Raw genomic sequence first — 26,953 nt, forward strand, 5'->3', positions numbered from 1 at the left:
AGCCTCTCCTCATAAGACTTACTCTCCAGCTGGTGACAGCTTCGTTGCCCTTCTCTGGACCCGCTCCAGCACCTCAATGTCTTTTTTGTGGTAAGGGGCCCAAAACTGGACACAGCACTCGAGGTGAGGCCTCACCAGTGCCGAGGTCAGGAGGGACAGGGAACTGCTGGAGAGAGTCTAGCAGAGGGCTACAAAGATGATCAAGGGAATGGAGCACCTCTCTCATGAGAAGAGGCCGAGAGAGCTGAGGGCCTGGAGAAGACTGAGAGAGGACCTCATCAATGCTTATTAATCCTGTAAAGGGAGGGTGTCAAGAGGATGGGGCCAGACTATATTCTGTGATGCCCAGCAACAGTACAAGAGCTAACAGGCACAAGCTGGAACACGGGAAACTCCATCTCAACGAGCGGAAAAACTCCTTTACTTTGAGGGTGACAGCACAGCAAGAGGCTGCCCAGAGAGGCTGATTGCCCGGGCGCCATCCTGTGCAACCTGCTCTCGGTGGACCTCCTTTGGCAAAGGGGGGGGGTTGGACTAGGTGACCTCCGAAGGCCCCTTCCAACCCCCACGCCATTCTGTGAGTCCGTTAATAACGCCGTGTGCCTGTGCCCGCGGCCTGGCGGGGAGACACCTCTCGGCGCCCCCCCAACGGCGGCAGGCCCGACTACCGCTCCCGGCATGCCCTGCGGGGGCCGCAGCGCAGGGGAGCCCCCCGCTGCACGCTGGGAGGGTGCGGGCGCGCCCCCGCGCAGGGCAGGCTGGGAAGCGCAGTCCTCCCTCTCTCCCGGGGAGCCCGCGGGCGGGGAGGACGCCGGTCGCCCCGTCCCCTCCCAACAGCGCGGGGCGGAGGGAGTGCACGGCGATTGGCTGTCGCAAGGAGCAGGGGCGGGCCGGCCGGGAGAGCTTCCGGTGTTCCCTGGGCTCGGCAGCTTGTTTGGATGCTGCCGTCACATCATGGCGACGCGCGGAGCGGAGGCAGCGCGCGGAGGAGGCAGCAGCAGCGGCGCGGCGGGACGGAGCCGGCGGCCGAGCCAGAGCGGCGAGGAAGAGGAAGACGCGGCGGCGGCGGCGCCCCCCCCGAGCGGCAGCCCGGAGGTGAGGGCGGTGAGCAGCCGGGCCCGGCGGGAGGGCGCTCCTCTTTCCTCTCCTCCCCCGTCCCCCATGCGGCAGGCCCCGGAGGGTACGTGAGGCCCCCGGAGGCTCCGCCGGGCGGCCCTGAGTGTCTCCCCCCACTCCCCCGTCGGGGGGCCGCGGCCCGGCAGTGTCAGGGGAGCCCCCGCGCCGCCGCCGGTGCCCGCCGTGCGGCTGAGGTGCGAGGCGCGCCTGGCTGTGCCTCCTGCCCTCCTCTCCCTCCGGCGCGGTGGGGCTGCGGGGGCGGCGGAGAGAACGTTCCTTTACGCTCCGAAATGAGTAAAAAATCGGTCTTTTCTCTCTTCTCCCTCCCTCTGACGAAATGATGCTGAAAGCAACGGTGCCCTCCGTGACTTTACGGTCACTTCTGGTTATGTTTCCGGGTAGGAAAAGCTTAAAATGTGTGTACCTGGGCACCAAACGGCAAAGACTTGAAAAGTGCTGTAACTCAGCTGCTGTATGTAATGCCACCAACACAGTGACAGAACTGACTTGGTCATTTCATGTGCCACTTTGATTCTCATCTTGTGTCCTTACATGAATTCAAGCGTTTTTTTGGTGGTAATTTTTTTTTTTTTGGGGTACAAACGATAATATCCCAGAAATAGTAACTTTGTCGCAGTGGAGGTAGACTTAGAAGGCTGTGGGGCTAGTTTTTCTCAGTGAAAAGCTGTCTCCTACTGTGTGTTTTCTGGAGTTCTTTACTAGTAAGTCACTTGTAAGTAACTTCAGTGTCTGCTATGAAAGCAGGTGATGATTTTTTTTTAATAAAAAAAACAGACGCCCCCCCCAGCAAACTAACCAGCACCTTCATATTATTTATATACCCACAGTCAAATGGAATTTCATTTTTAAAAAAGGTTAAATATGGCAGGGAATATTAAGCAAATTTTACTTTTAACTTTTTTTTTTGTGTGTATTAAAAATCTTTCAGCAACCTCTTGCAGATTTCCCTCCCCCTGCTTTGGTACACGGGAGCTTTATTTTTAGGTTCCTTGTGACCTGTTTGCATTGGGAATTCAGAACTTGTCTACCCTGCTTTTTCCAGAAACGTACTATGGATGACTAGAAAACTATTAGGTTTAGAGTAAAGAGGAAGTGAAACCTCATTGGCGGAAGTGATTCATGCTATCTTAAGTGTTTTCTTAATTAGCACCTGTGTCAGATGCTTGCATTAAAAAAGGGCTGGTGAAATGTGCAGTGCTTTGCCCTGCATACAAATGCACTGAAAGCTTCCATTTAAGCTTTGGGTTCCTCAAGTGAAATTTTTGCTAGAATTACAGAAACCATTTTAAGTGTCTTAAGCTAAAGCAGGGAAGAGATCTTTCTAATTTTTCAGAGCACAGAGAAGAAAAATGATACAAAACCAACTTTTTTTTTTTTCCCCTGTGCAATTGTTTGGGGTAAATAAAAGCTATTTTTAAAAGCAGGAATGTCTTGTGTCATGAGGCCATTAAAGGACAGAGGAAGAAGCATGGAAAGGGTAACTTCTGTTACCCTTTCCATGCTTCTTCCTCTGTCTTTTAATGTAAGTACCATAAGGGAATGTAAGTGTCTGAACCAGTATCAAAGACCACATCTTGAATATAAGGCCAGCAGTATTAATAGTGGAATTCTACTATACATTGACTCTGTATTGACTTTTATAAAGATAAAATACAGATTTCCAAAGCAGTTATCTCTTAGTTGACTTTTTTCTGTGTTGGGACTTCTAACCTTGCAATGCTTTAAAACTAATGATGACCAATACTGCAGGTGCCTCAGTCCAGTATTTTGAAAGTAGATAAATGGGTGGGTAGAACATATTTTTGAATGTAATGGCAGAACAGGGTGAGATGTTTGTTTGAAATGACTCTCTGATCTCACAACTAAGATCCTCGTTCAGTGGGGAAGCCACCTCAGAGGCCATCAGGTTTTCAGAAAGGTATAATTAGACTGCATGATCATTCAGGTCAGTGAGCATAGTATAGAGAAGGATTGCATGGAGAAATAACCGTAATGAGCTAGTCTTGTGGTTATAGGCACCTGAATTATAGTGTCTAGACTAGTGGATGAAGGTGCACCTGCTATGAAATTCAAACCCAAATTTTATGACATCCAAAAATACTAGTTTTTATGGAGAAGTCATGAATAAAATTATTACCAAGAATGACTGATTTTTCAGCACAATAGAGTTATGTTACATGAAGTAGTCTTGGGTATCTGCACCTAGGAAACATATATTACACATTTTTTCAAAGTAAATTTTCCTGTGTTAACAGATAAAAGTAAATTGCTGAGATGCAGGAAGACTAAATTTTGTTATAGACCATAAACACTTATGATAAATGTGACATACTTTTTCCCACAAGATTTTTTTATGTAATTGGTCAGGATAAGGGGTATAAAGCATTTATGTTCAGTTGCATGTGTGATGCCTTTGAAAATGTAGTCAGGAGAGAGATGTTATTCAAGCAGTTTTTTCTGAAATCTGGTACTGAGCAAATGATTCCATATTTGCTTGTTGTTGTGGCTTAACCCCAGCTGGCAGCTACAACTGCAGGGCCTCTTGCTCACTGCCCCGAGTTTGGATGTGAGAGAGAACTGCAAGAGTAAAAGTGAGAAAAAAAAAAAGTAGTGGGTGGAGATAAAGACAGTTTAATAGTTAGAGCGAAATATACACTCATAAGCAAAGCAAGGAATTCATTCACTGCTTCCCATCAGCAGGCAGGTGTTCAGGCACCTCCAGGAAAGCAGGGTTCCATCATGCATAATGGTTACTTGGGCAGACAAATGATGTCACTCCAAATGTCCCCTTTTTCTTCTTCCTCCAGCTTTAGATGCTGAACATGATGTCATGTGGCATGGAACATCCCTTTGGTCAGTTGGGCTCTGCTGTCCCAGCTGTGTCCCATCCCAGCTTCTTGTGCAGCCCCAGCCTGTTCACTGGTGAGGTGGTGTGAGGAGCAGAAAGGGCCTTGACTGCTTAGCAACAACCAAAAACACGAGCGCACTATCAAAAGTGTTTCTCATCCCAAATCCAAAACAGCACTGTACCAGCTGCTAGCAAAAAGATGAACTCCATCCCAGCTGAACCCCTGACACTTGTATATTTAGGTTGTCTTACAGTTGTGAAAACCTATATGTATCTTTGTTCTAAAGCTTCCAGGATATTTTTAAAAGTGTTAGCAATTCCAAGTCTTTTCACAGTCCAGGCCAACTGCTACTATGGGAAGTGTAGATGTTTTGATACATTAGTGCTAGTGCTTTTTAATTTTTTTAGGGTAATTTGCTAACAGAGAGGAGAAAAAGGATGTTAGTGTAGATACTAGTTATGGTTACTTTTAATAAGAGAGGTGTTTTCAGGTGTTTTGGGGAAAGTTTGAGTATATGTATGCACAGGAGCATAAAATACAGGTACTTTACTAGTACCAATACCAAGCAGAGTTTATTTTAGGTAGTGCTGTAGGTAGATTTTTAAAGGTACTGACACACAAAAAAGTCCATTCATGATACATTTTGGCATGGTAGGATAAGCTCATAGAATAGTTTGGGTTGGAAGGGACCTTTAGAGGTCATCTAGTCCAAAGGCCCTGCAATGAGCAGGGACATTGTCAACTAGATGAGGCTGCTTAGAGCCCTGTCCCATCCTGACCTTGAATGTTTCCAGGGATGGGGAATTCTACCACCTCTCTGGGAAACCTGTGCCAGTGTTTCATCACCCTCATTGTAAAAATTTCTTCCTTGTATCTAGTCTAAATCTCTCCTTTTTTAGTTTAAAACCATTATCCCTGGTCCTATTGCAGCAAGCCCTTCTAAAAATCTATTCCCCATCCTTCATGTAGGCCCCCTTTAAGTACTGGAAGACTGCTGTAAGGATTCCGCTCTGGGCTGAACAAGCTCAACTCTTTCCGCCTGTTCTCACAGGAGATGTGCTCCATCCCTCTGACCATTTTTGTGGCCTTTGTCTGGACCCGCCCCAACAGGTCCACGTCCTTCCTGGGCTGAGGACTCCAGAGCTGGACACAGGTGGGGTCTCATGAGAGCGGAGTAGAGGGGCAGAATCACCTCCCTTGACCTGCTGACCATGCTTCTTTAGATGCAGCCCAGGATACAGTTGGCCGTCTGGGCTGTGAGCGCATGTTGTTGGGTCATGTCCAGCTTTTCATGCACCAGTACCCCCAAGTCCTTTTTGGGAGGGCTGCTCTCCATCCCTTCATCCCCCAGCCTGTGTTGATACTGGGGGTTGTCCCAACCTGGATGCAGGACCCTGCAGTTGGCCTTGTAGAACTCTATGAAGTTTACGCAGGCCCAGTTCTCAAGCCTGTCCAGGTCCCTCTGGATGGCATCCTCCGGTGTATCAACTGCAACACTCAGCTTGGTGTTGTCTGCAAACTTCTTGCAGGTGCACTTGATCCCACTGTCCGTTTCATTGATGAAGATACGGAACAGTCCTGGTCCCCATATGGACCCCCGAGGAGCACCAGTTGTCACTGATCTCCATCTGGATGTTGAGCTGTTGACCACTACGCTCTGGATGTGACCATCCAGCCAATTACTCATCCACCCATCAAATCCGTATCTTTCCAATTTAGAGAGAAGGGTGTTGGGGGGGATTGTGTCAAAGGCCTTACAGAAATCCAGATAGATGACATCTGTAGCTCTTCCCTTGACCACTGATGTAGTTAACTCTATCACAGAAGGCCATTAGCTTGGCCAGGCAGGACTTGCCCTTAGTGAAACCATGCTGGATGTCTCAAGTCACCTCCCTGTCCTCCATGTGTCTTAGCATAGCTTCTAGGAGGATTCTGTTCCATGATCTTCCCAGGCACAGAGGTGAGGCTGACAGGTCAGTAGTTCCCAGCCTCCTCCTTTCTGCCCTTTTTAAAAACGGATGCGATGTTTCCCTTTTTCCAGTCATCTGACTGCCATGACTTTTCAAATATCATGGAGAATTGCTTGGCAGCTACATCAGCCAATTCCCTTGGGACTCTCGGATGTGTCTCGTAGGGTTCCATAGGTTACTGTACGTTCAGGTTCCTCAGGTAGTCGTGCAGCTGATCTTCTCTTACAGTGGGAGGGACCTTTCTCTCCAGTCCCTGCCTTGCAGTCCATCCACTCAAGAGGTGTGGGAAGAGAGGTTGCCAGTGAAAACTGGCAAAAAGTTGTTGAGTACCTCAGTCCTTTCCTTGTCCGTTGTTACCAGTTTGCCAGTCTTGTTCACCGTAGAGAACTATGCTTTCTTTGACCTTTATTTTCTGGCTGACATACCTGTAGAAGCCCTTCTTAGTGTTCTATGTGTTCCTTGCCAAGGTCAGCTCAAACTGTGCCTTGGCGTTCCTGACCCCATCTTTACACAACTGAGACATATCCCTATACCCTTCCCAGGATACCTGTCCCTATTTTCACTGCCTGTGTGCTTCCTTCTTGCCCTTTAGCTTGACCAAAGGTCTTGAGTCAGCCATGCTGGTCTCTTGCGTGTTCTATGTGTTCCTTGCCAAGGTCAGCTCAAACTGTGCCTTGGCGTTCCTGACCCCATCTTTACACAACTGAGACATATCCCTATACCCTTCCCAGGATACCTGTCCCTATTTTCACTGCCTGTGTGCTTCCTTCTTGCCCTTTAGCTTGACCAAAGGTCTTGAGTCAGCCATGCTGGTCTCTTGCCTTCTTTCCTGATTTCTTATATCTGGGGATTGAGAGCTCTTGTGCTCTGTCCTTAAAGGTCTGCCAGCTCTGTTCTGCTGCCTTGTCCCCAGGGCAATTTCCCAGGGGGTCTTACTATCACAGAATCACCATGGTTGGAAGGGACCTCTGAGATTGAGTCCAACCTTAAAAAAAAAAAAAAAAACAAAAAAAAAACCAAACAGCAAAAAAACCCCCACAAAACACAACACCCCACCACATCACACCCGCCCACAAACCAATAATCTCGGGCACTAGAGCGTGCCCTGAAGAGCCATGTCTACGTGTTTCTTAAATACCTCCAGGGATGGTGACTCCACCACCTCCCTGGGCAGGCTGTTCCAGGGCCTGACCACCCTCTCAGTAAAGTAATTCTTCCTAATAATCTAATCTAAACCTCCCCTGCTGCAACTTCAGACCATTTCCCCTGGTCCTGTCGTTATCCCCTTGGGAGAAGAGGCCAACACCCACCTCTCTACAACCTCCTTTCAGGTAATTGTAGAGGACAATGAGGTATCCCCTCAGCCTCCTCTTCTCCAAAATAAACATGCCCAGTTCCCTCGGTCTCTCCTCGTATGACTTGTTCTCTAGACACCTAACTACTCCTTGAACAACTCGAAGTCTGCTTTCCTAAAATTCAGTGTCCTGACTTTACTCTTTGTCTGGCCTGTATCCCTCAGGACTGTGAACTCTGCCAGTCCACGATGAAAGCCCAGGCTGCCTCTGGTGGCATTGATTAGCTGGTGAATTAGTTCTGCCCAGGTGCCTGTTTTGTCCTTATGTGCAGTGCATGTTACTGAAGCAGTACTGTTGAAGTAAAATTGACTTAGGCTCTTGTGATCATAGCCAGTTTCATAAATAGGATCCCTATCTTGTACTCTCATTTTTTAGATACGAAGTAAGGTAGAGTTTTCCTGGTGTGCACCATTTTTGATCAAGGTACAAGTTGAGAGAACAGAGCAGAAGACTTAATGAAAACTTTGGGGTGAGCAGGAGTGATCTTGCCAGTAATTTTCCTACAGGCATTTAAGTTGTTTGGCCAGTGACTCTGTCTTAAATAGCTTGAAGATTATATGCTTGCGGCAACAAAGGGCACGGACTCCGCCAGGTGGTGAAGCGAAGACATTTAATGTTTTATTTTTCCAGCATATATAGTTTCTGTCTTTTGATCACACACTGTGCTCCCTACAGATAAGTTGTGGGGCCTGTCCACACGCCGTTGTGAGCAATACAATTGGCTACATAGAAGTGTTCATGCGCCTAGGCTAATTAGTCATTATTATTTGTTTTGATAATTTGTTATCTGTTTTGCTAACTTGCTATCTATATTGTTGCCTTCACATTACCATACAAGGATGTTGTTTTACTGTTCTTAAGGCTTCCTTCGCATCACCACAAGAACACCTGCCGGGCTCTCGCTCAGGAGCGCATCTCGACAATTCCTCACTCCCCACATATGCTTATTCAGAAATGTCAGCATCTTGTAGTAACTGGTTTTGCAACTATATAGGTGACAAGTATCTTATTTTTTAATGATAATTTTGAATTTTGATGAATAATTCTGTTATCAAGTGACACATCTGTGCAACATACTCTTTTTGTCTCTCACTGAAAATCTAGGTATGTAAAAATCTTAATTCTGGTCCATCAGATTGTAAGCCATCTGTCGTTAAAGCTGGTTAGAAGCTAGAGGCTGGAGGGCAGCTAGAAGCTGAGAGAGCACAGTAGCAGCTAGAAAAGGTAGTGGTGATTTCAGTGGAAGGTCTTTGGTGGGGTGGTTTGGTTTTGTTTTTATTCAGTCAGTACTGAATCAGCGCTATTATACAATGTGCTGTTGGAAGTGCTCTGTTCTGGCTGGAATGTTGAACTGAGAAGTTCACTCATCTGATGAGCTCGCATTTGAAAAGATAGAGGTAACAGTTGGGGTTGTTCTGACCATTGTCTCAGTGAGGGGGGTGGAATTTCAGTGATACTAATATGGGTTAGTATTTAACATTCTCAGTGTGACATTTATTATTACTATGCTCCAGCTCGAAGCTTGACAGAGATCAAATCTGAAACTATCTGTAGTTAAAGTGTTTTAAAAATAAAATTGACTGTAAGAAGGCTGTTTAGACTTTCAGTTTAGGTATTAAAAACTTAGGTAGAAAATCCTTTGTTAGTCATCTAGCTATTGGTGTTTGTGGCCCCTGTCAGGCAATAGCAGACTTCTCTGTTTAAAATGAAAAACAAACACTCTTAATCTAGGTTAAATACATTAGAATTTTAGTATGTCGTGCCACTACTGCCAGTTTTGCCAAAACATATGGCCTGCAACTTGATAGGGGGTTTTGTAGTTATTTTTGTATGTTAACAGGTTGTTCTAGCTGCTAGTAGAACCGCTTCTTTAAATACAGTATTCTAGCTTGTGTTCACCAATTTTTAATTGTATTTTAGTTGAGAAAATTGATTACTATTACAAAAACTGTCTACTGCTACACAGCTGTTTGATTTCACAGGGAGTATGTTTGTTTGTCAGTAAGTTTGGAGTTGGAAAACCAAAAGAATGTTGACAAGTTCTGGAGTTTTTTCACTGTTGCTGTTATTTACAAATATGGTTGAAATGTACAAGACATTTGTACACAAACTTTTCCTTCAATTCATTCTGATAAGTCATTTCAATTTTCTCTGTTAGACTTCGGAGAATGAGTCTGAAGTTCTGAAAATCCTTGTGGGTTTTTTTGATGAAGGATGGAGCATGCTCAGAGTTGAGAAATTATTATTGTCAGGAAAGAATTGGACTGTCATGTAACTTGACTTCTTCAAAAAGCTCTGCTGAATTAATTAGGTGGTGGTGTTCACTCTGTGAAACTTCCAGATGCTGTAGAATGCGCATGTTAATTGTCATCTCTGAATTGACAGGCGTTTAGGTTACTATGATTGTTTGCTAGTAGAGGTGAGCATTTAATGACTTACTGGTCACACGTCTGCCCTTGCCAGTAGTCATTCTGTTTTCCCCAGAAATGGTGGAATTCTCTGGGATGAGAAGTCTCTGGGTTGCCTAAACTTGAAGCAGTGCTTCTCACGAACATAATTTTGCTGAATATTTCAGTACCTCAGTAATCAATGTTAGCTACCTACTTGCAGTTAGGATAAGGTATTTTTTTGGCTAGTTCCTTGTGCTCTGGCTGTGATTAGACTGACTTTTTTTTTTTTAAATTTTAGTCACTCTTGTGCTTTGGCTTCTTTCCAACCATCGTGCTAACTTCCAGTTGGCAGGATTGCCTTTTGCCGTGTAGTGAACTGGGCTGAGGTACTGATCTCGCTATAAACCATGTGAGAACAAGTTTTAGGAACACTGTTGCTAGCACAACAGAGGCAGGTACGGAAAAAGGAGAATTAAATGATAGCAAGAGAGCTGTTTGACCACTGCTGCTGTTCAATGTGTAACCACAGCTGCAGCCAGTCCGGCCTTCTCAGCTGCTTGTTGGAGTTCCTGTCAATTTTGTGCTCTGCTTTCAAAAAGAAAATTTGGAGTCTGTTTAGGGATTCTGGTAAGTCTGGAAACACTGTGCAAACCCAGAAGCTTTGGGTTTAGAGCAGACTTTTCCTACCTTTTGTTAAGCTTCTTAGGCACGAGTCTGAATTGCAAGTTCACGTTCTGTGTGATGGAAAACCTGCAAGCTTTAGTTGCTATGCTGGTACTGCAGTTCTACTTTGGTATCATGTTGTGTTCAGATATCTCTGATCTTCCCTGTTTTGTCAGTTATCTTGAGCTTCTGTATGAATTATGCTTTTTAGAGAAGATTCATACCATTGTACCTACAAAAAGGTGAAGTGAGGTCTACTGTTTTCACATCTCGTCCTTTTTTAAGAAGCACCTTGTTTGTTTAGCTGACCCTAAACTTGGAGTGGTAGGCATTTCCCCTGCCAATAGAAGGCCCAAGGTTTAAGGCAATTTAAGGAAAAAAGCGTTTTACAGGTCTAAAAAGTCAAATGTTAAATGTTGGGGTTGGTTACTTGTTATACCAATTTTATTACTGCATTACCTTTGCAAGGTATTTATCAAGTACACTGTCTGACATGATTGGAGAATGATATAACTACAGCATGTTTATATTTTTCTGTAAAGCATGTGCATCATTTTCACACCGGTGCAAAGTGAATTTTTCATTAAGTCAAAAGTTATTCCTTAATGTCTATAGAGATTATTTGCAGTTAAAAGCCTTTATTGTCCTTTGTGAAAGGTATTGTATGAATTCCATCTTCTCAAGAATGAATCTGCCTTGAGATAAAAGTCTAAAGCAAGAGACTTGCTTTAAGTGTAGAGAACAACTAAGCTGTTATGTTTTTTACAATATTAATGCATATTTGTTTAATATTTTTTTTAAAAAATAACTCTTCCAAGCATACTGAACAAATGGGGAGTTGAAATATATCTCACAATATATTATTAGTGTTGGCTGCATTCCTTTGATGTTGGCTAATTCTTTTTGAAGAGGAAAACGGTCCATCTGTGCAGAATATAAAACTCAGTGCAAACTCCTGGCTTTAAGAATTAGCACACTTTTAATATTAAAATATAAGATAATTTGAAATTAATTTGTGCTTCAACAGCTTAACTGTGAATATAAACAAGCCCTGTTTTTATAATTCCGTGTGACTTTTTAAGGAAACTTACTTTCAGTTCATGGAAAATAAATCGATGAGAATGATCACATGACTTTGGCAGTAAAGTGAGTTCAGCTCTGCTTATCTGCTTTTAGCTATGTATGTTGTATAGTAGGATTGCAAATGGACAGCAAAAAAAATAGCCAATCACTTCCAGGTATTGTCCTGAGTCTCAGCCTCGGTAGCGCAACAAGAGAAAAAACCAAACAACTAAAACACCCTTGAAGTTCTATCAGAAATGTTTCTGGAAACTGAGGATGTCATTCTGGTGATTAAGAGAGGAGTCCGGTGGCGTAGCTGCTTAATAAGCTATAGAGTGGTATCATCAGGTGTTCTGCTCCAAAATACGGATGCATCACTGCAGTTTTAAAACATCTGGTGATGTTTAACTTCTTAGTTAAATGATTAAACATTTTGGGGTTTAAGAAATCTTTCAAAAAAGTTCTGCTTAATTGAGCAGAAATCGTGTGGTGAATTGTTAAAAATCATAGGTAGTGGGATTCCAAATCTGAAGCCAGTTAGTATTCACTTTTGTGATGAACACTTCAAAAACGGATGTGCTCCTGGTCCTGTTTATAGTTCCTGTTATAACAACAGACTTTATCCAGTCATGACCTAAAAATTGTATTTCGCATTTTGATTGAAGTAGTTTAAACTAACCCTCAAAACTCTCTATTTCTGTGGATTTCTGTAGACTTCCTAGCAGGTTAATTTCCTCCCCCGCCTCTTTATTGAAGTATGTCTCTTGAATTATTTTAAAACTGATATCTTTACTTTTTCTGAAACTAATGTGTAATAAAGTTGTTTTTCATACTTATGTCCTCCTGTCTCAATTTCTGCACTTTATTTTTCAAATAACAGTACATAAACCTAGTTAAACTCCTGCTGAGTTTTGGATTTATTATACTTCATGATTATTTGAGAGATATTTTTCAGAACTCAAGGGGGAAATGTTTTCATTTAAGATTGTGTGCTTTAACATCTGAGTTGTTGTCAATTAGTTTTGGAGCTTTAAGAACAGATTTTTATATGAACTTTTAATTTCTAGAGTATAAACATTTTTGCAATTACAAGGTACTGAAGTTCTTTCATAATACAGTAATTAATATTTTGGGCTGTTATGTGCTGTTTTCTTCATCACTCTTTAGGTTCATTCTCTGTACAGTTATTTATATGCCTGTCTTAACAGCAGTGAGGATCAACTTGAGTAACGGTGGAATTTTACTCTTTGTCCATAGAAAAGAAAGGTGGGAGTTCTCATTTTAAGTACAATTGCTTGATTGTTTACTTCCGCTTCTTCCTTTCCTTTCCGAAGTTGGTTGGTGGTGCAATGGAAGAAGCTGGATCTCAGGAGATGGGAATGAATAACCAGGATGAGCTGGTGAACAGCAAGTGCAATGAGTTGTCCGATACGGCGTTGCAGCACGTGCAGTCCAACTGTTACGGCCTGGAAAACACAGCGTTGGAAGAAGCCGAGTACATCACGAAGAACAGAAAGCACCTGGGGCCCATCTGCTGCTCTCAAGAGTCTCGTGAGGAGACTCCGGGGAGAGAAGAAGTTCGTACTGATCCACCTGATGGCCAACAAGATCCAGAGAGTGAAAAATACAAAGAGAAAACTTTGGGTATGTTCTCTTTGGCATTTTGATTTTTTTAAATGGCTGTAACATGTTCGTAAAATAGATGTGTTTTTTCTGTCTCGAGTTTACTTTGCAGCCAAAACTTGTCATCTTTAACAGAACGTTCTGAGAAAATGTGTCCTTCTGCTTAGGAAAACACAGTTATTAATACATATGTAAGAATCCTTCTGCTGGTAATGCTATTCTTACAGGAACTTTAATAATAATAATAGTGTGTTAAGTACTAGTTGGCTTTTTTAACTTTCCGGTTCTTGGATTAACTCTTAAATTTGGGATTGCAGTGTTCTATGCTACCCAAAAACCTGCTGCTATTTAAATTCCAAAGGCTTATTAAAAACACTTGTGTAAATATCCTTTATTAGCAAAACTTAACATTTTAAATTTAACTCTTTCAGATTTTTCTTTTTATTGGTGTTATTATAAACTAGAAAATAAAAATATTTTGGGGTTCTAAGATTAAAGTAACTTTTGCTTGCCAAGTTGTGTAATGGCACATAAGCAAAACAAATTTATTCTTACCGTTGACGACTTCCCATTTGTCATCTGTTAGGATTATGCAGCTAGCAAACTGAAGAACAACTTAACTCACATGAATTTCTCATAGTTCTACATTTTACTTCTGCTATTTTTTTTAATATGGTTGTATTTAATCTAATTCATAGGAAAAGAAGTGCTGTTACTAATGAAAGCCTTGAACACACTTTCTACTCCAGAGGAAAAGCTGGCAGCTTTGTGTAAGAAGTATGCTGATCTGGTAAGTAATTTGTAAAGACAGCAGGAGTTATTCATGTGTTAATATTAACTGTGGAATGCAGGAACTTGTAATACAGGACAGTTAATGATTTTGAGTATTTCAGAGTGTTGGTAGGAAGAAGGGGAAAAAAAACCCAAACCCTGTTCAGGCTTATTATGAGCATTGCTTCAGCCAAACTTGTATGTAGTGATTTCACTTCTACATGACTGCCTAAATCCAAAGGAAAAACAGGTTATGATAACTTTTTGGTAACTTGGTGCTGAAGCGTAACATTAGGATTAACGGAAAAGCTAACAGTTTCTTTTGGGAGTAATTGTTTTCTTAGTTTGTGTCTGTTGATACTGCTTTTGTGCTAACATTTTATAATGCATACCCTTTATCATAAAGGGAAAGAACATATTGTAATATTAAGACTGGGGAAAAAGAAAGTGTCAGTTACACTTAACTCTTTAGTGATTTTTGGGGTGTAGAGGAAGTTGGAAAGATCTAGGTTTAATTTTGCTTTGTGCTTTCTAATCAGGCAAAGAAACGGATAGAAAAGCATTCATTTCTTCAGTAACAAACCAAAAAGGCAAAACTTTGGTAGTAATTAATCATAAAGTATGTTCCCACCTCAAGTAGGAGAAATAATAATTTATTCTCTAAATTAATTGATGGCAAAATTGGGGGGTGGGGGGAGTAGGGAAGGCTCATAAGTTGACTTTTCAGAATGTGGCTGGCAACAAAAATGCTTTGCTCATTCATTTTGAGACAGGGACAGACAAGAATGAAAAGACTAGAAATACTGTGTATGTTTTCCCACTGTATTTGTAGATAAAAAAATGAATGCAAACCTGAAGAGATAACTGAATATCTTGGAAAAAAGAAGGTTTGCCTTCTATAGATGTCAAGTGTATTATATATGAAAATGATACAATGGCTGTACAACATGGCATAACTCTTCTGAAATAAATTTATTTTTCCCTTGAGATTATTAATGTCTCCAGAGCTTTGAGGATGAGCTAGCAGGTAGTCTTTCCACTCGTAAGAGACAATACTAATTACTAAGAATAGAGTAACATTAGTTCTCTTTAGGAAATCCTGAGTCCTCCTGGGAGGTCTGTTACATTTTTGCTTTGTTTTCTTTGCGCTTTCTTACGTGCATGCTCTTGTTCACATGAGTGAATTTCCTTCAAAACCAGCAGCTTATCTAGGAAGTCACTTTCATTTAAATAAGAAACAATAATACTTCCATAGTGCACTTCAAGAATGGGGACCCCACCTAAAAATAAGCTTTGATACTGTGAGAGAAAAATGCAGTGAATGAGTTAGTTCTTATGAGCAATTGCTTGTGCATGTCTATTAGAGAAGTCCATTTGAGTGAGCAGCTCCCATGTCAAATCAGTGGTGATCATGATGGCCTGCATGAGGAGCTAGGTTGGCATGAGTTCCTTGCTTCTGCAGAAGGAAAACAGTCTGCGCTCTCTTCACTTGAGTTTTCTTGCTGAAGGAAAGATCTCAGAACAATTAGGTAACAGCTAGACCAAATGAATTGTAATTTCCCTCAAGAAGCTTGGCAGTCAAGAGAGATGTGTTCACATTGCGTTTTTTTTTTTTTTTCCCTGCCAGGAGAGGATCCATAGGTAAAGTAAGCATTCAAAGTTCACAGATATTCACCATCCTAGAAAACCAGTTGCTTTCCCCATGATGCTCAGGACTGCTGGGAAGTTGGGTGGAAGCTTGTCTGGGTATAACAATAGCTCTGTTTTAGCTGAATGAGTCTTAGAGGTACTCTGTTCCCCTTAGAAAGCTTAGGTTGGATCTGGTTGTGTTCCTTTTAAGATGCATTCTTTTCTTCATGATAGTAGTGGTGAACCACTGGCATAGGTGTCAGCTTTAATGCTGCAGAGGTTTGAACTGTTCATGACAGTGCACCTACAATGCTTTTTTTCTTTTTTTAAAGATTCATCTTTAAAGCTCACTGTCAGGTTTTTCAGTGGTGTCTCATGAAAAGGACTGTACAATAAAGGTAGGAATGCCTCTCTCCTGGCAAAAGATCTTCCACAGTTTTTTTTTTTTCCTAATTTGGAATCTATCAGGAGATCAATTTGTGACGCAGGCAGGCTTGCATCCTTGGTGATATGTCTCACACTGGCATACTTTTACAGGTCTGAAGTTTCATAGGTACGCAAACAGCACAGCCACTTGAAGTGTTTTTTATGGCCACCCAAGAAAAGGGCTTTGTATGTCTGGATATCAAATATTTCCATAACTCTCATTTTCTCTAAACTAGATGAAATATACATTTAATTTACTGTTGTCATGGAGGTCCTTAACTTTATTTATTCTTTCTTCTGTGCTTCAGCATTATTTTGAGCTCTTTCAGAAAACCAGCATTGTATTCTTCTCTGTCATGGTAATGTTCCTTGTTGCCAGCCACCTTTTCCTGTGATGTCCTGAGGCTGAGGCACTATCTAATAAGGAGCAATGTTGCACTTGACATTGTTACCCTCTTTACAATAGAACAGACTCTAAATAGCATGGTTTCTCGGGGAGCCCAAAAATCGTGTATAATGGAACTTACTCTCAGCTAGATATCAGTGCATGAAACTTCTGTTCACTGGATATTCATGGAATAATAGTGAAGTCAACATTGTATAGAAAGTTTAACGCTGTCATCTGCCATCTAAAAAACCTAAAGGAAATAAAAATTTTGCCTCAAATAGTTGAGATTACAGATCTCTTAAGTCATCAAAGTCTGGGCTGTGCAACTTTAATAGTATTTGACTTGATTTGTCAGGGCTGCTGGTTGTATCTGTTCCTTTCTGAAACACCTTAGCATTTTAAAAACTGGTAAAAATTACTGCTTCCTTTGGTAGGGGCTCCTGCTGACAAGAAAGAACGCCATACAGTCATGTGGGGTTTTCTTTTTTGATAGTAAAAACAAGACCTGTTGGATAAAAAGCTGAGTGTACCTTACAGATAAGAGAGTGGAAAAAGTTGTGACTTGTTAGAAAGCCGGTCTGTCAGCTTTTAATTCTATCTGCTACATCCTCCTTTCTCAAGGCTGGTCTTATCCTTGTAGCTGAACAAAAGCTGATAGCCCACGGTCAACAGGTCCATGGTCCCTGCTCCTCAAAGGCAAATGTTTGTTAAGTTGCAATTTGTATATTTTCATTCTGTGTCCTTACACATTTTGAATTTTCTGAAGGATGATGGGAGTTTCTCTTTAAGATCAGCTTGGGGATCTTAATGAAATTATTGACTTCCTTGCTTTCATCTGAAATGTTTAAAACTTTTTTTCATTCTGCTCATCTAGATGCATAAAGATAGTTTCACCTATGTTTGTTTAATAAATATACTCTCTAATGTTAGTTGGAGGAGAGCCGGAATGTTCAAAAGCAGATGAAGATACTGCAGAAGAAGCAAGCACAAGTTGTGAAGGAGAAGGTCCACTTGCAGAGCGAGCATGGCAAGGCCATTTTGGCACGTAGCAAACTGGAATCTCTCTGTCGGGAGCTTCAGCGTCATAACAAGACTTTGAAGGTTAGTTTATTTATGTAGATTGCAATGCAAATAGTGATGGAAATCTTACTGATTACTGCCTAAAATCAGGACTGCTGCTCTTTATTTTCCACTTTGTCAATTACCTGTGCCCGCAGAACATTGGTGGTGTGTGGCATAAGTGTACCTGATTTTAAGGTAAAGAATATGGGGATAGTTCAACTTGTTAGTTTTCCCCCTACCTCAGACTGGTTCATAGATCATATTACTTGCAGTATGTGATCTTGCCATGTTTGTTTCTGGGAGCTGTGCTGATAACTTGAAAAAAATAGCACAAGTGAAATAACAGCAGTATGAAATGGCAGGGTATCAAAAAAGGCTTAATTCTGACAGAATATAATGAATTGGAGTGAAATGGAAGAGAACCAAGAGATCCCTATCTGTGATCACTGTAGGAAGCTTAATTAACTTCATCAGTGCTGTTTCTAACATCTGGGTAATTCTTACATTTGCAGAGGAGTTCATATAGTGTCTTATAATACCAGCCCCTGAGCGATGTTAGTAATGGTAAGGACAAAATTCTCTAAAAGTTCTGAAATTTCTAGATTCTTTGTTCTGTGCACTTCATATGGCTAGGCAGCATAGCATATTATGGTTGTGGTTTAATTTAACTCTTGCACTCTAGAACTTGAAACTTTGCAGAAATGAGTTATTACCATTGTTTCTGACTCAAAAATATGAAAAAAGGTGTGTGGTTTGGCTTGAACACGTTAATATTCTCTCACCAAAGGAAGACAACATGCGGCAAGCGCGCGAATATGAAGAAAAACGGAAAGAAGGAACTGCACACTTCCAGATTACGCTGAATGAAATTCAGGCTCAACTGGAACAGCATGATATGCATAATGCCAAGCTCCGTCAGGAAAATATTGAACTGGGGGAAAAACTGAAGAAACTCATTGAGCAGTATGCATTGCGAGAAGAGGTGCTTACATTATGCTTTTAATGGGATTCTGTTAGTTACTTGACTGTAAGGATCAGATGATTATTTAAAGGGGAGAAAAAACTCTAATGCTTTACAGTCATCGTGTGTGTATGTATATATTTTAGATTATTCTTTCTACCTCACTACTGTGAAAAATTAAGTAGCTGTTTGGCCCCTTCCATGCTTTTCCTGTTTGGTTTTGCATATCTAAATTCAAGATGCATTGAAAAAACATCTTGCACAGTGAAAGCAGTCCAATAGAAATAAGTTGTCCAGAGATTGTGGAATCTGTCTTGAGAGTTATTCAGAACTCCTCTGGGCCAGGTGTGAACAACCTGATCAGACTTTGAAGTTGACCTAGTTTGAGTGGATTAAGTGGCTTCCAGAGGTTCTTTCCAACATAAATACGTAGTAATATTTGAAGTTCTTCTAAATTATAATTTCACAGTATAATGGGAGGGGGTATATAGTTTATTTTCTATCTTATTTGGTTTGGTTCATTAAGGTTGGGAGGTTTTGGCAAGCTTCTTTGTGTATGTAGCTCTTCTTGTTGGCATAGAATCAAAATAAGCTATCACACTTTAAGAATATATTTGGACTAGTGTCATGGAAATGACTGTATTTTAGGGCTAACTGAGCTAGCTTTAATTGGCACCAGTATGTGAGCTAGCCAGTCTAAACTACAGTAATGGAAAGCAGCCAATTCTACTTGTCAAACAGAGAACCAAGCTTCAAGGAGTTCTACAACTTAGTTCTTAGTTTGCATAGGTTTGGAATATGATTTCTCAACTGGTTTTGTTCATTCTTTTTTTTTAAAATCGGAATCAGTTTAAAAGCTCTCTGTAGACTCTAGTTTCCCACTTTTTGCTCTCGTGGAATATTTGTCATGGGAAAGAGAAAAGGTAGGAAGCTGCCTTGTGCTACTTCACAGATGGAAGTAAGACTGCAAAATGCAGTGATTTGTGGAATTCCATTGTCCAAATAAGCTGTTGTTGCAAATCTTGCTCATTTTGATCCTTTTTAATGGTGAGGACTAGACTTTTTAGGTGTAACCAAGTACAATAGGATTAGAGGTAGATACGCCAACTTCAAAACAAAGCATGTAGGCTACTGGTTACAGGATTTTTTAAATACCTGGTGTGAAGTGGCTGACAGTATTGTGCCCATTTAATAAAAAATGCTTCTGGCTTTCATGAAAGACAAAAACTGTGTAGCTATAATGTATGACAATAACAGGAGGAAAAGAGCATGTAAAACAGTCTTTGCTGCTTTTTCTTCTGCATGAAACATAGAAACAGAATGCATCTCCCCATACATGCGCACTGGTCAATTAAGGTGAGTGTACTCTTCATATTTGACTAATATGATTTTCTTTCTTTCTCTAGCATATTGATAAAGTGTTCAAACATAAAGAATTGCAGCAGCAACTTGTGGATGCCAAACTTCAGCAAACTACTCATCTTATTAAAGAAGCAGAGGAAAAACATCAGCGAGAAAGGGAGTTTGTAAGTGAATTCTACGTATGTTAAAAGAAATAACAAAACCCACCACACCAGATTTTTCATGATTTAAAGTCAATAAAGCAAACTCACTGAGGGGGACTGTCTTTTGAAAGTTAGGGTAGATTTCAACATGAAGACTGAGATTTAAGTTTTGTGTATGATGCCTGCGGTATTCATGTCTGTATTCACAGGCAAATATTACTGTTTGCATTTTCTTAGTAAATGTGCTGGTTATCATTTAGATTTTTCTTAGACTAGGAAGTGTCTTGAGCTGAAACCCCAAAGGGTACTTCTTTGCTGTCTTGTAACTTCTGTTTTTATGCTGTAAGAAAGCAGAACAAAGCATATGTTGTTCTAAACTTTGTCCCCAAAACTATGCCTGATGTTGATTATCAACGTACAAATAAAACAGTTTACTCGCAGCCTTCCAAGAAGTTAGCTTGTAATTTAAAAATAATACTTAAGTGAAGATTTCTTTTATACTCCTTACATAACTGTAACTTACACAGGAAAAGGAAGGCTTTTGCCTAGAATCTTAAAATGATCATCCAGTGTTGGATTTTGGATTGTTTTGTATTATTAAAACGTAATTTTGGAATCATAAACTGATGAAAATATCTTCAGAGATGAATCTACAAAATGGTGTCAAGTTTGAACTAGTGAAATGGTTCAAATTGAACTAGTCTGTAAAGGTGTTATTAGTGACTGGAGAAATGGAAGTAGAAAAAAAAATTAGAAGTTACAAAACAGATGTAAATTACAGTTCATTAATGAAATGCTCATTTAAGTGTAGCAGTTTAAACTTGCTATAGAAAAAGAAACCTTGATTCATTCTACCAATTAGAAAAATGTCTCAATAACAATAATTTCTGCATGCCACTACATGCTTTGAATAGTGTTTATGAAAGTATAGTATAGTAATGAAAAACCCATGTAAGAACTTGGTTGAATGGCCCTTAGGTGATGTTAACTCTTGTTCATTTTTCATCATAACTTGATAGTTCTTTAAGCCATTCTTAGGAGCACTCTTCATTTTATGCCATTTTGCAATTATTTTTTTTTTAGCTGCTGAAAGAAGCTACTGAGTCCAGACACAAATGTGAACAGATGAAGCAACAGGAAGCTCAACTGAAGCAGCAGGTATTGTTTTTTAATGGAGTGCTCTTCAATACCAGTTGTGCTGAAAAGAAAATACTGAGAGATTTGTGGTTGTAGTGAACTACATGTTACAATTTATTAGATGCAATATACTACTTGCGAAAAGTATTTGGTATTTTTTAAATTAAGTCTTAAATTTAATTTCCAGTTAGTAACTCTAAAATAGTGAAGTGTGAAGAATAAATTGTAAAGACTTGACATTTTGTACTTGCTGTTTAATACATATGGATAATACTGTTACTGGAAGGTGCTAAACACTGAATTGCTGAAGTTAGTATCCTCTTAAATTAATAGTGTTAATATTACAAAGAATAGAATAATTGAAAGGTTAAGAATCTTTTCATTGAGGTTACTTCTTTACCATACCCTGGCTTCTCTGGAACTGTTTTCTCTCTTCCAAAGGTATTTTTATCATCTTTTTCTTTTTTTTCTTTTTTTTTGTTTTTTTGTTTTGTTTTGTTTTTGGTCAAATAGCTGTTTAGGACCAGAGAGGCATTTGTTATGCCTAGAAAGGGTTGGCTGGGGATTTTTACTCCTGCAGGTTTTTGGAATTTGTTCCTTACTATTTCCATCCCATCCTGTTGTGAAGGATTAAGAGCAAGCAATGTCATGTTTATCCTTGTTGTTATTGAGGCTGCCCTGGTTTCAGCTGGGATACAGTTAATTGTTTTTTCCCAGTAGCTTCTGTGCTTGGATTTAGTATGAGAATAATCAGATAACACATAGAGGGTTTAGTTGTTCCTTAAGTCCTAGTCAAGGACTTTTTCAGCTTCCCATAGAAGCTGAGAAGTGAGCATAGGCAGGACAAGCTGGTCAAAGGAATAGGCTTCATGCTCAGTATATAAATGGCAGTTGGCCAGGGGACAGGAATCCGGGATCACAACTTGGGGTGGCCTGGGCAATGGGTAGTGGTGAGCATCATCAGGTGGTGAGCAGTTGTATTGCATCACTTCTTTTTGTATTTTTTTTTACCGTTGTTGTTGTTGTTTTCCTCTTCTGTAACTGTTCTATCAAACTGTCTTTATTTCAACCCATGAGGGTTTTTTTTTTTCCCTTTCCCCTCCTTTTCTCCCTCTTCTCCCTACCCTATTGAGGGCAGAGAAGTGTGCAAGCAGCTGTGTGGTCCTAGTTTCCAGCTGAGGTAAAACCATGACAGAGGTTTAGTAACTTAAAACTGAGTGTCTCCAAAAATAATTATGATATTCAATTTTTTTTCATGCTGTTGTGGTGGTGTTTCCTCTTCCCCAGCTCCTGCTCAAGCCATAGCCATCAGTGGGAGTTGTAATGTGTTGCACCTGGACTTTGGGGGATGGCTGGCAACAGCCAAAACGCTATCTGGAGCGCGGTCCTAGATATTTTGTTCCCATGAGAATATGACTATAGGTCAATTATCTTACTCTATAAATAGTGGACAGCCCAAGAGCCCTTTGAGCTTCCCTGCATGGCAGCAGGCTGCATGCCAGGATCTCCCCTTGAGTGGGAACTCTAGCTTAAGGTTCTGCTCCTCAAGGGTGAGAGATTCCTTGCCACAACAGATTCTCGGTAAGTGACTAATAGCTTGCTAAACTTTGAAATCTTAGCTAAGTGATATAAAGGACTGATTGTGCATATATAATCCTTTAGACATAAACCATTGACCAAGTCTGGGACTAGGATTGCATGCAGCAGCACCTAGACTCCTCTCTGAGAAGGAGTTTAGAAAGCAAGAGGGGTCCTTTCTGAACCTCATGACTCAATGGGAGGGGCTCCCTGACAGCTCATCTGACCCTGTCCTCTGTGCAGTAAATAATCAAGTGTGCCTTGGCATTGAATCTCACAAAACACTCTCACATTTACAACTAATTCTGTTAAATCACTGTTTCACCTTAATAAATATTTCACTACCTCTCTCTTACGAGTGAAGTTAATCACTCCACCCATGACAGCTGTAAATGCTGCAGCAAAATAATCTCTGAGAGTGGAGAGATGGTCTCCAGGTTTTTGTGTGGTGGTTCTGGATCACCTGGTCATTGGCCACACATGAGCTCACCACGTAAGGCAAAGGGGAAATAATAAGGTTAAGCTGACGTAGCATCTGAGAAGCAGCAACTATTCCTTTTATTGTATACTTCTTATTGCTTCAGTTTTGTGAGGTTTTTGTATTGAGTCTCCTTGCAAGCTCTGTTTCATGGCCTTTTTTCATACGTAGTAAACCCAGTTCTTTCCCAGGCTTTCCAGCTGTTACATTTGAAGTGTGTGTGTATGATTACATTTAACCACATATACACAGACATACCCAAGGGTGTCCAGTGACTTGGATTCTTTAATATCCAGATTCTCCAGAATATTTTTTTTTCTGCACTTAGACTTCTATGATTTTTAAGTTGTTTACATTTTATCTAAAATCCTGCTACCTTTTTGTTATGCTTTTTAATAGTAACAATAGGAGTAGTTTCCTGGGGCAAACAGATTTTTATTTTTTTTTGTAGAATAAGATGAGCTAGAAAGTTCAGTCACAAAAATGACAGTCATGATCTACTGTTGACAAAGTAGGCTAATTCCTGTTACAAAATTTCCTCTGCTGTTAGAGGAAAATATAATATTTCTGTGCTCTGAATTGTATTGTCCTGCAACCTCCAATGTAAGAATTGAGAGAACTGATTACTCTTCAGATAGAGTAAGAAGTTCCTAGTAAATGGTAATGGATTCTCAGAACATCAAATTACAACACTAGTAGTATAAGTTGTTTTAATAACAAGCATGATGTAATGTATGTTTTGTGGAAAAACTATGTTAATTAACATATTTTGCAGTTCCTTCTTGATGATTGCCCTTGTCTCGCAATTTTCTGTCATGGAACATTAATGCCCTTCACTTGTTAAAATGTAATGTTTTTCCCTACTAAATTAATTCCTTGTCAATATTCTCTTTCCATGATTTTTGATCACTAGGCAGATTTCATAGGTTGTGAATATAAATTTTGATTTCTGGAATCAATCATGTTTATTTTGTCTCAGCCTTAGTTGTTAGCTTTGGCTGGTTAAGATGGAAAGGTAGGTCTTTTTTGAAGTTTAATTTCACTAACCATGTGCTGAATTTCATGTATATTAAAGTCCGCAGATGCTTGAGGGTTTTTTTTTAGTGTGGAAGCAAAAATGAGATCATGATGAACTGTGATGTCTTCCAACATTCTATAAACCATAGAATATATTTTTCTTTAGAATATATTACTGTTCTATAAACATAGAACTCTCCTTTCATATATAATTTGAGTGGCATGTTTTCAGACAAGTTCTGTATGCTTCTCAAATGGAAATCGTAGAATAGTATAAAAAAAGTTTATCTTCTACTATTTTAATTTTCCCTTGTACCTTAATGTTTTTGTATACAGCTGTTCAGATTAATGTTCCTGCCTCTTTCCCAACAGCTTTCTCTTTACATGGATAAGTTTGAAGAATTCCAGACCACCATGGCAAAAAGTAATGAACTCTTTACAACCTTCAGGCAAGAAATGGAGAAGGTACTTATAGGATTATTTAGTTTCATAAAAAGTAATATAAAAACGTATGCTCTTAGTGGGATACATTTTAGATTTTATAACAGCGTTTGCCTTCTGAAAGTATATGGAGTATTTTGACATTTGATTTGGATCATAAGATAGGGCATAAGAACTTGTCATATTATGGAAAAGAAATGTAATTTTTTCTTGTTTTTGACATGCTGCCTAATATCTGAATCCAAATTTCAGTGTTTTTTATCAGAGGCATACAATACTTCTTGGTCTTTTTGGCTGTGCTTGTGTTTTAAAACTTATTTTCCTAGAGCTTTTTATTAGTTGTACTTGAAGGTTGCTAGTCTGTTTCTTTTAACAATCAATCTTGTTTTCTTTGAATGCAGAATCTGCATTTGTGAGCTTGATTTTGTGCAGAAAGACTTTTCTCTAAAATAACTTGTTCAAACTGGACTTGGAAAGTTACAGTACTTTCCAAATGTTGCAACACAGGCCACAAAATTAAAGTCTTCTATTTATCTTTTGTAGATGACGAAGAAGATTAAGAAACTGGAAAAGGAAACCATAGTGTGGCGTACAAAATGGGAAAACAACAACAAGGCTCTTCTGCAAATGGCTGAAGAGGTAATTATCTGTTGAACAGCCATATGGCTAAACTAAAGTCTGCGTCCTAGGGAACATCATACAGTGTTTCAGTTTTGGAGAATTGGAAATAATACACAGTAACCTCTTGGATGATCTGTTTTCTGTTTCCGTGTAAATGGTACTGTTCTCCTCAGATGTGGAAGATAAAAAGCTGCTATATAAATCTAAAGTCGTGACGCACAAAAAGCTCAGCCTCATCTTTCCCTGCTCACTGTTAAATTGGTGCAATAACGTGTATGAAATCATACAAGCTGAATGAATTGAACAGATTTTAATATGCTGAACAAAGTTCAATCAGTGCTGCAATAGAAATCTATTTTTAAATAGACAAGAGTGACATGAAGGAAATCCCCCGGGTGGAAGGCATCAGTTACTTTCCTGCAGCGCTGCTGCTTTGAGGGCGTGAGGTGCCGTTACTGAATAGTAGTCCAGCAGGAGAAGAGATAAACCAGTTTCCACAGAAGCCACACAGTTCTGCCTCCACTGTCTAATGCATAGTTAAAGTATATTAGGTGTGATTTTGCTAAACCATCTGCTAGGGTATATAGGTTCTGCTGTAGCACTGCTTATCTTTCCTAACTAGTTTCTTACAAGAACAGAGAGAGCCATGAGTATGATACCTTCTGACCTGGATTCTGCTGCTGGATTTTAAATTTCCCTCTTCTGTGCCCTTCTGCTCCCTGTAGTTGCCATTATTTGGGTTGCAACTGACTGCTTTATGGGCCTTTATATCGGGATTCTCACTGACACTCTGCCCTCAATTACAATTAGCATCATATAGTTCTCATTGCTTGTTTGTAAAGGTGCCTGTTGCCACTCCAGCTTAGACAGACCATCTGAAGTGTAGTGGTCAAGTATGCTGAGCAAATTTGCTCTAGTGCAGCTGGAATTTGACCCACTAGATTAATCAAGACTTAATATTCAGGATTAAATAGTAGTGATTCTTTAAAGAAAAAAAAAGATCAGTTGGATCACAGAGCTTTTATTTTCTTTTGTCCTTCAGAAAACAGTAAGAGATAAAGAATACAAGGGCTTTCAAATAAAACTGGAGCGTTTGGAGAAGCTATGCAGGGCTCTTCAGACAGAAAGGAACGAGCTGAATGAGAAGGTGGAAGTCCTTAAGGAGCAGGTTTCTCTCAGAGAAGCAGATGTGGATCTAGCTGTGCAGGTGTTGCAGTCCTGCACGCTCAATTTCCACGAGGAGCTGGGAACTCCCACTGACACGGAACCAGGGATCCAGCCCGATGTGGAATCGCGTGCGGCAGATAATTGTGAAAAGACTGTCTCGACAAGTCCTGCTCCTGGCACTGAATCTGTAGACTAAAATGAAGTGTAAACACTGTATTGAGAGATATATTTTGTGTATAACTTTCTCTGTTGGTGGTAACTATTTGGTTTTGTGGTGAAAATTTTCTTACTTTTTCTACCATATCTGTATTTTCTTAGAACTACTGGACTTATGTGGTACAGGAAGCTGCATAGCAGCTTTAAATAGCTTAAACTATAAATTTTCCACAACTGTGTTGCACATCTGCCTCATTTTTTAAAAGAAAATATTTTTCCATAAAAGGATGCATGTGCGTTTCCTCCCCACGACACAGAATGAGTCTTAGAGGTACTCTGTTCCCCTTAGAAAGCTTAGGTTGGATCTGGTTGTGTTCCTTTTAAGATGCATTCTTTTCTTCATGATAGTAGTGGTGAACCACTGGCATAGGTGTCAGCTTTAATGCTGCAGAGGTTTGAACTGTTCATGACAGTGCACCTACAATGCTTTTTTTCTTTTTTTAAAGATTCATCTTTAAAGCTCACTGTCAGGTTTTTCAGTGGTGTCTCATGAAAAGGACTGTACAA

General features: G+C 40.2%; 1 protein-coding gene across 1 annotated transcript; it reads left to right on the top strand.

Annotated features, from left to right (window-relative positions):
- The first annotated feature begins 809 nt into the window (after positions 1-809).
- LOC106898724 (gamma-taxilin-like) lies at positions 810-26,630 on the top strand. The gene is made up of 10 exons (XM_014960143.1): positions 810-1,095; positions 12,761-13,070; positions 13,748-13,839; positions 17,194-17,364; positions 18,113-18,307; positions 19,693-19,812; positions 20,875-20,949; positions 24,374-24,466; positions 24,986-25,081; positions 26,106-26,630. The coding sequence occupies exons 1-10, from the start codon at positions 955-957 to the stop codon at positions 26,424-26,426; spliced, it is 1,614 nt and encodes a 537-aa protein (XP_014815629.1). The 5' UTR covers positions 810-954; the 3' UTR covers positions 26,427-26,630.
- Positions 26,631-26,953: the final 323 nt, after the last annotated feature.

This window comes from Calidris pugnax, unplaced genomic scaffold, assembly GCF_001431845.1.
Source record: "Calidris pugnax isolate Ruff unplaced genomic scaffold, ASM143184v1 scaffold188, whole genome shotgun sequence".
Classification (NCBI taxonomy): Eukaryota; Metazoa; Chordata; class Aves; order Charadriiformes; family Scolopacidae; genus Calidris; species Calidris pugnax.